This window comes from Meles meles, chromosome 1 (assembly GCF_922984935.1).
Source record: "Meles meles chromosome 1, mMelMel3.1 paternal haplotype, whole genome shotgun sequence".
NCBI classification, from domain to species: domain Eukaryota; kingdom Metazoa; phylum Chordata; class Mammalia; order Carnivora; family Mustelidae; genus Meles; species Meles meles.
This window is the reverse complement of record NC_060066.1, coordinates 192,795,017-192,807,954: the sequence shown is the minus strand read 5'-3', so window position 1 is coordinate 192,807,954 and position 12,938 is coordinate 192,795,017. Positions and strand designations below refer to the sequence as shown.

Below are 12,938 nucleotides of genomic sequence, written 5' to 3'. Positions count from 1 at the left end.
ACTGAGCCAGCCAGGCACTCTCCCCCACCCCAAGATGTTTTTAAGCATTGAATTAATTCACTCATTTGGCAAATATTTACTTATTTATAATTTATTTATTTATTTGAGAGAGTGAGACAGCACAAGTGGGAGGGGCAGGGAGAGGGAGAGAGATTCTCAAGCTGACTCAGCACTGAGCGCAGAACCCCACATGGGGCTCAATGAGGACCCTGAGACCACGACCTGAGCAGGAACCAAGAGTCGGATGTTAAACCGACTGCGCCACTCAGGCACAACTTGGCAAATGTTTATTGAACATCTGTGTGTTAAGCATGGTTCTGGGTTCATAGAATACACAGCAGATAAGGCAAACAAAATCTCTGTCCTTAGGGAGCTTACATTCTAGAAAGGGAAGACACCATAAACGTCACAAAGAAGTAAATGATATGGTATGCTACAAGGTGCTGAGTGCTGAGGGGAAAATAAAGCAGGATAAGGGGAATGAGGAGTGTCATGTTTGGGGGAAATGTACAATTCTAAACAGGATGGTCTGGGAAGGCCTCATTGAGAAGGTGACTTTTGAGCAAATATTTAAAGGAGATGAGGGAGCAAGCCACATTTTAGGGGGAGGAGAGGCCGGGATGAGGGAACAGCCTGAGGCAGAAGTTCCCTTGGCCAGCACAGAGACAGAAAGTCCAGACAGGGGACCTCAGGGGTAGAGATCCTGTGGGGCCTTGTGACCTTCACAGACACCATTTCAAGTAGAATTTGCGGGGATTTTTGCATAGCCATGACGTGACCTGATTTATACTTTATTATTATTTTTTAAGCTTTTTCTTTTTTGAGAGTTTGTCTACACACACACACACACACACACACACACGCGTGAGGGACCCTGGCACTCCATGATCTGACTTATATTTTAAAAGAAGGGCCCTTCCTTCTGTTTTGAATGTTAACTGAGTTAGCAGTCAATTTATAAAACTGGGAAGATTTTGCCTAAAACTACACATTTCTGCCTTCTCTTGAAAAAAAAAACAGCTTGGGGGCACCTGGGTGGCTCATCGGGTTAAGCCTCTGCCTTCTGCTCAGGTCATGATCTCAGGGTCCTGGGATAGAGCCCCACATCAGGCTCAGCAGGGAGCCTGCCTCTCTGCCTGCCTCTCTGCCTGCTTGTGATCGCTCTCTCTCTGTGTCAAATAAATAAAATCCTTAAAAAAAAAAGTTTGAAGATTTGGTTTCAGTGGGCTTCCCTGTCCTCAGGGAGCTGGGTAGTGGCTCCCCCTTTGGGTAGGGTTTGAGCTCTTTCTTTGCCGGAGTCCCTTTGCCAGACAGTGAAACTGAGTGCAAGTGGTTGGTTATATCATCACGCTTGCACTGTTGTTCTTAGAATGAAGAGGAAAATGAAATGTTTTTCACCTCTATTTCCATTAAAAAGTGAGAGTATGAAAGATACCTGCAGATGGCAGTGTGTTTGAGGAAAGATGGAGGAAAGGCATATTGCTTCTGGAAAGTGAAAAAGAATCCAATTTTAGAAATATGCAAAGCACTTGAATCAAACTAATATAAATCCACTTATTTTTATACCACCTGCCTCACCTCTGGAAGGATCTGAGTTTCTGACTCCTGTTCTGCATTTTATAAAATGCGGCCACACCCATGACCTCATCTGATCTCCACCCTCCTCCTCTTCTGGATACTGTGTGCAGCCATAGAGCTGGTGAACTTTGTATTCTTATCCTCTCCATTTTACAAAAAGGGAAGTGGGAGCCAGAAAGGTTATTAGCCGGAAAGCACAACACAGAGCTGGAAACAAGGGTTAATCCCCTGGCCCTTTAGCTGTTTCTATGATAGAATTGCCCAGTCTTAGATCTTCTGTTACTTTTATAAGCAGTGGCCCAAATGCAGTTCTTAAGTGAGGAACACAAGTGTGCAAGCAGTGTTTAACTGTAGAGGCATAGGGGTACCTGGATGGCTCAGCTGGTTAGGCATCCAACTCTTGATGAAGCTCAGGTCTTAATCTCAGAGTAGTGAGTTCAAGCCTCCTACTGGGCTCCATGCTGGGTGTGGAGCCTACTTAATAAATAAATAAATAAATAAATAAATAAATAAATAAACAAACAAATAAATTGAAGAGGCATAAAAATGTATCTTATCGACTATAGGACCGTGAGTTTGTAACTTACAAACACACAAATAGTTAAGTATCCACTAAATATTAATGCTGTTGTATTTTATTATTTTAATAGCCCATCGCAGTGCTTTTCAGTCTTTCAGCTTTCAACAATGACAGTTGTTGATTGGTCAATTTAGAGCAGTGGTTCTCAAGGGGAAGGTAGGGGTAATTTTACACACACACACACACACACACACACACACACGCATGGGCGCGCGCACAAACACACACACTCACACCTTGCCCTGGGGACAGTTTTGCAACGTCTGGAGACAATTTTTGTTATTGCAGCTGGGGGTGGGAGTGGAAGGTGCTATTGGCCTCTAATGAGTAAAGGCTAAGGATGTTGCTAAACATCCTACAATGCACAAGACAGGCCCCTGCAGTGTGGAATTATCCAGCTCCAAATCCTAATAGCTTCAATAGCTCGAGAAACCCTTCTCTAGCACAAGGGGACAGTTTCCTCTTGTGTAAAGGCACTCTTTAGTCTTCCTGGGTGAAGGCATCAGGGAGGTTTGGCGTAAGAAACGCTGGGTTCGGGCCGCCCGGGTGACTCAGTCATTAAGTGGCTGCCTTTGGCTCAAGTCATGATCCCAGGGTTGGGGATCCAGCCCCAGCTGGTCAGCTGGAGGCCTGCTTCTCCCTCCCTCACTCCCCTTGCTTGTGTTCCCTCTCTCGCTATCTATGAAATAAATAAAATTTAAACGAGAAAAAAAGGCTGGGTTCTGCACCTTCGTTAGTGTCTCTGCTGCACAGTGGGCATTCACAAAATCTGTACTATTGAAAGTTGGATCTAATTACTCATTGTGTGACTCTGTGCAGGTCACAGAGATCAGAAGTTCATTGGCCGTATCCATAAAATGGGAATAAAAAGCCTCTTCCAAAGCTGCTGTGAGCAATCGTTGAGATAAACCTCGGTGGAGCTGTTGCACACTACTTGGCCCACAGCTGTTTTCTTTCCTTTATCAGTTTATCTCTCCCTCTTCCAAACCCACGTTCTAATCCATGTCCAGCCGTGTCATCAGCTCAGTGACCTTGTGCAAGTCACTTTCCCCCCGAACCGCCCCCCCCCCACCAAGTAGACCTCGTCTGAGTCTCTACAAAATTACAAAGTTGACTTCTGATCTCCAATCACGCTTCCAACACCGAAATGGGACGGTGAAGTGTACGGCTCTGCTTTCTTCCCCCGGGACTAATGGTACGGTCCCCGGGCAGCTCCCCCACCCCCCTGTTGCAGACCTTGGTACAGGCCCAGGGGGCCCTCGGCTGCCTCTCAGGGCTGCCCTTGCCCCCTGCCGAGTTCCGGGCCGTCCCTGCGCAAGCTGATTGGCTGGATCCGTGCCCGGGCTGCGCGGCTATAGGTGAGCCCGGGAGGGGACGGGCGGAGCGGGCTGGAGGCCCGCCCCCTCCCCCCTGGGTCGGACGCTGAGCGGAGCCGCGGGCGGGAGGCCGGACGGACCGACTGACGGGAGGGACGGGAGGCGAGCAAGATGGCGCAGACTCAGGGCACCAGGAGGAAAGTCTGTTACTACTACGACGGTGAGCACCGTGCGCGCGGCGGGGGCGGGGCCGGGCGGGATCCGGGAGAGGGAGGCTGAGGAGATGCGAGCGGGGAGGCTGGGAGAGGCTGAGGCGTTAGGGAAAGGCTGAGAGAGGAGGCTGAGAGGAGGACGAGGCTGAGAGAGGAGGCTCAGAGGAAAGGAGAGAGAGGCAGAGGGAAGAGGCTGAGCGGAACGAGATCGAGACTGAGGGAGGAGGCTCAGAGGAAAGAGGTCGGGGGAGGGAGGAGACAGGGGGAGGAGGCTGAGAGCAGGAGGTCGAGTCTGAGGGAGGAGGCACAGAGAAAAGGAAAGGAAATCGAGGCTGAGGGAAGAGGCAGAGGCCAAGCGGGGTCTTTTGAGGAAGCCTGGGGTAACTTGATGGAGGGAGATGGGATTCTCAGGAAGCCTGATTGGGAGAGTTTGAGTGGGACTCCTGGAGGAGAGGCTGAGTCTAAGGGAGGAGGCAGGATCTGGCAGAGAAGGGTGCAAGGATTTGTTTCCCTGCTGAGAATACAAAGGTCTTCCTCTGCCCCTTTTGCTTCCTCACCCTTTTTGGTGAGAGTCCTGTAGGAGTCACCACCTCCTGTCACCAGCCTCCCCTCCCCCAGTCTCTGAGCTGGGCCTGCAGTTGCTGCTGGGAAATGGGGCCCCTGGGCTTGGAAGGAGAAAGATGCAACCTGTTAAAACAGACTTTTTCATTCAACAGAAGCCTGTGGAGCAGCTTACTCTGTACTAGGAACCTTTAGGTGCTGGGGCCATAGGGCTGATCAGGTCACTTCTCATCTTCCCTCAGTCTGGGGGGGGGGGGAGATGGGCAGTGACAGAATTGCTCTCCAGTATCATGCTGGGATAAAGGAAAGCTCAGAGTGTGTTTTGGGAGCACAGAGTAGAGGCACCCAGCTGAGTCTGCGGAGTCTGTGTGGGAGGTGCCATCTCAGTTAGGACCTGAAGAACGGGAGTTACTAGCCAGGCCCAGGGAAGGCAAAGATGACGTTAAGTTTAGAAGTAAGAGAGAGGACAGCATTTTCGAAAAACTGCAGGTATGTATATAGTATGGCTGAGACATAGGTTTGAGTGTAGAGTGTAGAAAGTCAGGGAATAGGCTGGAGGGAAAGGTTGCAAGTGATGAGGCTGGAAAAGTAAATGGAGACCAGATCACGAAGGGCTGGGCACACTGTCTTAAGGAAGTTGAACTTTATTCTGAGTGCACTTGTGAATCATTGAAGTTTTATGCAGCCTGGTGACATCATCAAACGTATACCTTAGAATTATCACTCTGAGACAGAAATTAAGTACACAAATGTAGGGGTAAGGAAGAAGGCAAGGATCCCAAATTCCTGGGTTGGGTAGTTTGATGTGTTAGGCTATATCAGTTGATAACTTTGGGTTTTGTATTTTTTTTTCTAAAGATTATATTTATTTATTTGACAGAAGGAGAGCAGAAGCAGAGGGAGTGGCAGGCAGAGGGAGTGGGAGAAGCAGGCTCTCTGCTGAGCAGGGAGCCTGACGCAGGGCTTAATCCCAGGACCCAGGGACCACGACCTGAGCCAGAGGCAGACGCCCAACTAGCTGAGCCACCCAGGCGCCCCTGGGTTTTGTACTTTTAAGAAGTACTTTTTGGGGGGCGCCTGGGTGGCTCAGTGGATTAAGCCGCTGCCTTTGGCTCAGGTCATGATCTCAGGGTCCTGGGATGGAGCCCCGCATCGGGCTCTCTGCTCCGCGGGGAGCCTGCTTCCTCCTCTCTCTCTCTGCCTGCCTCTCTGCCTACTTGTGGTCTCTCTCTGTCAAATAAATAAATAAAATCTTAAAAAAAAAAAAAAGAAGTACTTTTTGGGAGATATCTAAGTAGTAGCATTCATTTTTTTTTTTAAAGATTTTATTTATTTATTTGACACACAGAGAGAGATCACAAGTAGGCAGAGAGGCAGGCAGAGAGAGAGAGGAGGAAGCAGGCTTCCTGCTGAGCAGAGAGCCTGATGCGGGGCTCGATCCCAGGACCCTGAGATCATGACCTGAGCCGAAGGCAGTGGCTTAACCCACTGAGCCACCCAGGCGCCCCAAGTAGTAGCATTCATAAGGCTGTTGGCCATTCAGGTCTGCAGTTTAGTAGGAATGAGAAGAGAGAGATTTTTGGTAGTTGTCAGCATACAGATGGTAATTTTAGTTACGGAGGGTTCTTGGTGGCAAGAGAAGAGGATCCTGGGGGAATTCTAAGGAATTGGACTGAGGAAAAGTCTAGTGCTTTTCGTGCTCCGTACTCCACTGTCATAGTGCTTGTCACTGTCTATTGGAATTGCCTGTGGACTTGTTCATTCTTCTTAAACAGTAATCTCCTTAGGGAATGGAGTCCTGTCTTACCTCGCTCTGTATGCTCAGCCCCCAGAACAGTGCCTTGGTCATAGTGGGCTCTCAATAAATACTTAAACTGTACAAGGGTCATGCAAGTGAACCAGAAAGTCTTTTCTTGGTTGTTGTTTTTTTCTGTAAGTAGGCTCCACGCTCAGCATGGAGCCCACCATGGGCTTGAACTCATGACAAACTGGAGTGAGATCAGGAGTCAGATGCTTAACCGATGAGCCATCCAGGCACCCCAGAAAGTCTTGGGTTACAGTAGCCAAAAGAAGGAGGGAGTGGCAACTTGTTGGCAAGAACTGTTCCTTGTGCGCAGTTTCAGAGTGAAGCTAGATTGCAGTAGATTGAAGAATGAATGGATGGGTGAAGAGAAGACGTCATATTGAACCCTTTTCAAAGGAAGCTTGGTTGGGGCAGAAAGAAAAGGTTGTTTATAAAAGGGGATGTAGTGGCTGAGGGTTGAGCATATTCAAAATCCGAATGTAAAATAACCAGAGGGAGTGGTTGAAGATACAGGAGAGAGGGGCTGGTAATGATGGAGGTTCCTGAGGAGGCCAGGTGAGATGGAAACCAGAGCACGGGGAGGGACACTAGCCTTCCAGGGGAAGTTTCTTCATGATGAGAGGCAAGGAAGAGTTCAAATGTAGGTACATTGGATGGGGAGAAAGTTGGAGTTTTCAAAATGAAGTAACCGGAGTGTTCTTTTTCCTGTGAGTGGTGGAGGGCAGTTGGAAGAGTGGGCATCTCAAAGAGAGAGTTGTTAAGTAGCTGTTGTGAAAGAGGGAGCTAGGAAAATAAATTTGGAAGGACTGCTGGGCAGTGGTGAGGGCCCATTCGAGGCTGGAGCCTATGACTTTGTGGCCATATCGGTTTACACAGTTGTTGTTGTTGTTTTTAAGATTTTATTCATTTTATCCCTTCTCGGCCTTTTGGCTAAGATCAAGTGTAAGATTTTATTCATTTAACAGAGAGGGAGAATACAAGCAGAGAGAGCAGCAGGCAGAGTAAGAGGGAGAAGCAGGCTTCCTGCTGAGCCAGAAGCTGGATATGGGACATGTGGGACTCGATCCCAGGACTCTGGGATCACGACCTGAGCCAGAGGCAGCTGCTTAACGAACTGAGCCACCCAGGCATCCCAGTTTGCACAGTTTTGTGAACTCTACACTGTAGTTTAAAACAAGAAAAAGTGAAAAGACCTTAGTCTTTAAACAAAGGAGACTGCTTACTTTTTGAAAAACTTCTTGTGAGTTTTGCAGTAAGGTCACTGACTTGGGACCCCCACTTAGTTCTGCCCCTCAGAAGCTTTGCAGTATTGGGCAAGTCACTTAACCTTTGTAGGCCTCAGGTCACTGTCCTATAAAACTGATAAACTTTGAGAAGAGTGGGGAAAAGCTCTCTAAATTATAAAGGTAATATCTAAATAAAAAGGATTACTTCTTTTTAAAAGTCAGCAGCTGGATTAAAAGCTGTTAGGAAAAGGATGGTGCCTCTGTACCCCACCCCCAGGGACACCCCTAGCCTTCTAGATAAGTTATCTTAGTTCCCCAAGTCTTAGCCTTGGCTGAGTTCAGGTTTGATAGGCAGGGGAGTTGCTGGGGATTAAGGCCCAGGCAAGAGACACGGGTAAGCCAAGAATCCAGTTACGTAAGGGTAATGGTCATGTTACTTACTGTCTGCCTTCAGATTGGGTCTGCATCAGGATGTCTCAGCCAATGCCTTGAGAACCTATTGTACCAAATCGCCATGACTAATAAGGTGGTCTGAGGGTCTCTGGAAGTAAATTTCCTCCTGCCTTCTCTGCTACTGCATCTCAAAAGTCTGTGTCTGTATGAGACAAGGGTCCCAACTGAATGCCCCAAATACTACATTCTGGCTTGTGGCTCTGGCTGAGAGCATGGTTCTTGCCCTCAGAGGCTTCACTAAGATTAAGAGGGTAAAAGGACATTAAGTGAAAACTAAGGAAATGTGAATAAAGCATGGGCTTTTAGTCAATGAAACTGTGTCAGTGTTGGTTCATTAATTGTAACAAATACTTATTTTATCATGTAGAATGCTGGTAATAGGGGAAACTGCTTCTTGGGTATCTGAGAACTCTCTGTACTATCTTTGCAATTTTTCTATAAATCTAAAATTGTTCTAAAAAGTAAAGCCTATTAAAAAGACAGAGAAGAGGATGAGATCCCAAACATCCAGCTGTTCAGAAGTTTCCCATTGTCCCTGGCCATGTCTATGACGAAGAGGATTGTAGCATGGTTTGGATGCTCTTGGTAGCGTTCCCCACAGTGCATTGCTCCCTGGAATGCAGACTGGAACTGACACCACCAAACCACAGTGTATAAGAGGCTGGGACCTTCTATTCACTGGTGCTCAGAGATCTGCCTCATTCTGATGGACCTCTAAGGAGGGATCCTTGGGTGTTCAGTTCTCTTGATTTTTTGTTTTGTTTTGTTTTTGTTTTCATTGGTTTGGGTTTTTTTGGTTTTGTATTTTTCTTTTTCTTTTTCTTCCTTTCTTTCTTTTCTTTTCTTTTTTTTTAAATAAGCTCTGTGCCCAAGGTGGGCCTGGAACTCATGGCCCTGAGATCAAGAGTCGGTTCCCCTAGTAACTAAGCCAGCCAGGCACCCCCACTTGATTTTTGGAGTATTTGTGCCAAGAACTTTGTGCCAAGCAGGTTCACAGAGCCCTCTAGATTAAATGCAAACTGAAGTAGGTACCTGGGAAACCCAATGCAGCTTTTAGGATACTGGATTTGGAGTCAGAAGAGTTGACCCCAGCATCACTTGTTAGTTGTATGATCTTGAATAGGCACTTCACTTCTCTGAGTCTCACTCAGTTCAGTTCCTTGAATCTTTATTTAACCATTATGTTGTACAGGGTGCATTTGCCCTTGCCTTCAAAGAGCATCCAGTCTTATGGATATAAATAGATATATAAGTAATTAAGATACAAAGCAAAATTTATTTATTATTTATTTATTTATAAAGATTTTATTTATTCATTTGAGAGAGTGGGGAGAGGTAGAAGCAGACTTCCTGCTGGGCAGGGAGCCGGATGCGGGGCTCATGTGGGGCTTATGCAGGTCTCCGTCCCAGGACCCTGGGATCATGATCTGAGCCAAAGGCAGATGCTTAACCGTCTGACCCACCCAGGCGCCCCTCAAAACAAATTTATTAAGTGATATAGACAAATGGAGAGGAAACGACCCTTTATTTTTAAAATTTTTTAAAGATTTTATTTATTTATTTGACAGACAGAGATCACAAATAGGCAGAGAGGCAGGCAGAGAGAGAGGGGGAAGCAGGCTCCCTACCAAGCAGGGAGCCTGACATAGGGCTTGATCCCAGGACCCTGGGATCATGACCTGAGCCAAAGGCAGAGGCTTACCCTCTGAGCCACCCAGTTGCCCCATGACCCTTTATTTTGATCAGGAATATGTTTGGCGCTTAAGCTGGGCTTTGTAGTATGAGGATCATCAGAAAAGGAAGGACATTCTGGGTCAAAGGAACAGTCTCAACAAAGGCTACTTGGGGGGCGCCTGGGTGGCTCAGTGGGTTAAAGCCTCTGCCTTCGGCTCAGGTCATGATCCCAGGGTCCTGGGATGGAGCCCCGCATCGGGCTCCCTGCTCAGCGGGGAGCCTGCTTCCTCCTCTCTCTCTGCCTGCTTCTCTGCCTACTTGTGATTTCCGTCTGTCAAATAAAAAAAAAAACAAAGGCTACTTGGGTGTGAAGGTGAATGCCATGTTCAGGATGCTGATAATCATCTAGTGTGTTTAGAACAGAGACTGGCAAATTTTCTGTAAATGTCCCCATAGTAAATATTTTTGGCCTTGTGTGTCATGTGGGTGGGTCTCTGTGGCGGCTGTTTATTCAATTCTATTATAATGTGAAAGCAGCCATAGTCAATATTTAAATTAATGGGCATGGCTGTGTTCCAATACAGTTTTATTTACAAAAAACAGGCAGCCTGTAGTATTTGGCCCAAGGGCCATAGTTTGGCTACTCCAGTTTAGAGCAGAGAGCTGGGAGAGGGAGAGAGCAGGAAAGAGATATGGCAGATAGTTTGAGTTGAAAGCAAAGGAACCAATTAGAAGTCTATTGTTATGGATAAAGTGAGAGATGATGAGTTTAGTGCTTTTATTTTTAATTTTTAAAACTTAAAATTATTTATATATATATAAATAAAATAAATATTATTTATTTATTTATGACAGAGAGAGAGAGAGAGAGAGAGAGAGAGGGAACACAAGCAGACAGAGTAGGAGAGGGAGAAGCAGGCTTCCCACTGAGCAGGGTGCTCGATGTGGGGCTGGATCCCAGGACTCTGGGATCATGACCTGAGCCAAAGGCAGAATGCTTAATCGACTGAGCCACCCAGTACCACAAGAGTTTATTTTTCTTATCTATAAAATGGGAATAATCCTCCTGTCCTGTTTTACCAGGTTATTGTGAGGATCTAGTAAGAAGATGAATGTAAATGTGCTTTAACTCCGTAAAATGTTATAATGTGAAAGAGGTGAACTCTGACTTACAGTAATTTTGAATAGTAATGGTTATTTTTCTGCTGTGGGAGTGACTCCATTGGAGATACAGTGAGGTGAGTCACCTCACTGCTGCTATTCTCCTGTAGCTTTGGAATGAACCCTTCACACTGTCTAGTGCCTGTGGGCACTAAGTGCTGGCCTCCCCCGGGTCCCCTGCTTTGTTTGTTTGTTTGTTTGTTTGTTTTTTAGGATTTTATTTATTCATTTGAGACAGGTACAGAGAGAGAGAACATGAGCAGGGGAAGAGGCAGAGGGAGAGGAAGAAGCAGACTCCCCACTGAACTGGGAGCCTGATGTGGGCCTCGATCCCAGAACCCTGACGTGGGGCTCCATAACAGAACTCTGAGCCGAAGGCAGACGGTTAACCATCTGAGTCACGCAGGCGCCCCTGTTTGTTTCTGTTTTGTTTTGTGTTTTTTGTTTTGGAGTTACTCTTCCTTGAAGTGGGTGAGAATCTTGGAAACTAGAACGAAAGAGAAAGAATTTGACTAGGAGATGGTTATAAAAATTCCTGGATTCTCCTGGGAGTGTGTATTTAACTGTGTCACTGAAACTGCTGCTCTTTCTTCTTCAGGGGATGTTGGAAATTACTATTACGGACAAGGCCATCCAATGAAGCCTCACCGAATCCGTATGACTCACAATTTGCTACTTAACTATGGTCTCTACCGAAAAATGGAAATATATGTGAGTTACTGGGAGGCCCACCACTCCCTAACCCCATCAGCTCTGGTCATATGTTACTCGTCTCATTTTCTCAACTACTCATTCATCAAATGTGTTGTGCGCCTGTTATGTGGCAGACACTGTAAATGATAGAGATTTCTGTTTTTAAAGGTTTCACTCCAGTGCTGGAAACTGACAGGTACACAAATAAATTATATTACATTCTGTAAGTGCAACAATTAAGGAATGTACAAGATGCAGAGAAAATGAGAAGTGAAGGAGGAAGGGAACCTTGGAAAGTTTCCTGGAGGCGCTATCTGAACATATATATATATATTTTAAAGATTTTATTTATTTATTTGACAGAGACAGTGATCACAAGTAGGCAGAGAGGTAGGCAGAGAGAGAGGGGGAAGCAGCCTCCCCGCTGAGCAGAGCGCCCGATGTGGGGCTCGATCCAGGACCCCGAGATCATGACCTGAGCCAAAGGCAGAGGTTTAGCCCACTGAGCCACCCAGGTGCCCCCAGATTTTTTAAAAAATATTTTATTTATTTATTTGACAGACAGATCACAAGTAGGCAGAGACGCAGGCAGAGAGAGAGAGAGAGAGGAGGAAGCAGGCTCCCCGCCGAGCAGAAAGCCCAATGCGGGGCTTGATCCCACATGGGATTATGACCTGAGCCGAAGGCAGAGGCTTTAACCCACTGAGCCACCCAGGGGTCCTGTGAGCAGAATTTTAAATATTGAATAGAATTTAGCCTAGAGTTTAGGAGGGGACTGATGTTCTAGACCAAGGGAAGAGTGTAGACAAAAAGGTAAAGAGGTGAGAACAATATGGTGTATTTGGGGAAATTATAAGTAGTTTGGTGTTTAGGTAGTGCTAAAGTGTATAGTGTATAGTGTGAGTGAGGGTACCTAGAGCTGGAGAGGTCAACAAGGATTAGATATGCTGTACTATGTAATAAACAATTCTGATGGACTAGGATCAAAAAATTCCAATGCCTAAAAAAAGAGTGATCAGGACTGTTTTGAACCAGACAAGACTCTGATTACTAGAGAACATAGACTCTCTAACTGCTTAAGTTGGTTCCAACTGATTTTTGCCCACCTGCCCATTTTTATTTAATTAATTAGTTAATTGAGTTTTCACTTATTTATTTGAGAGAGAGAGAGAGCGTGAGCAGGGGGAGAGGGAGAAGCAGACTCCTCACTGAGCAGGGACCCTAGGATCATGACCTGAGCCAAAGGCCTACATTGAACTTACTGAGCCACCCAGGTGCCCCCACCTACTGGGTTTTAGAGAGAAGCCAGAAATCCACTTTATTATATAATACGGGACCTGATCTCAAGAGCCTGAGATCATGCCCTTAGCCGACACCAAGAGTTGGATGCTTAATTAACTGTGCCACCCTGGTGCCCCAAAGATCTACACCCACTGTGGGGCTAGAACTCACAACCCCGAGATCAGGAGTCACATGCTCTACTTCCTGAGCCAGCCAGGCATCTCCAGATAATGGATTTTAAATCAAAGAGAGATAAAAGTAGGCATGCATTTTATTTTTATTTATTTATTCATTTATTTAAAAGATTTTATTTATTTTTTAGAGAGAAAGAGAGGGAGGGAGAGGGAGTAGTAATCTGTACACCCAGTGTGGGGCTAAAACTCACAAGCCCGAGATCAA

General features: G+C 46.3%; 1 protein-coding gene across 1 annotated transcript in view; it reads left to right on the top strand.

Annotated features, from left to right (window-relative positions):
• Positions 1-3,542: 3,542 nt before the first annotated feature.
• The window catches only part of HDAC1 (histone deacetylase 1), a 34,444-nt gene continuing 25,048 nt past the window's right edge, over positions 3,543-12,938 (top strand). The window contains exons 1-2 of the mRNA XM_046013758.1: positions 3,543-3,694; positions 11,164-11,276. Of these exons, the coding sequence (XP_045869714.1) occupies positions 3,646-3,694; positions 11,164-11,276 (162 nt within the window). The 5' untranslated portion in view covers positions 3,543-3,645. The remainder of the gene's footprint in view (positions 3,695-11,163; positions 11,277-12,938) is intronic.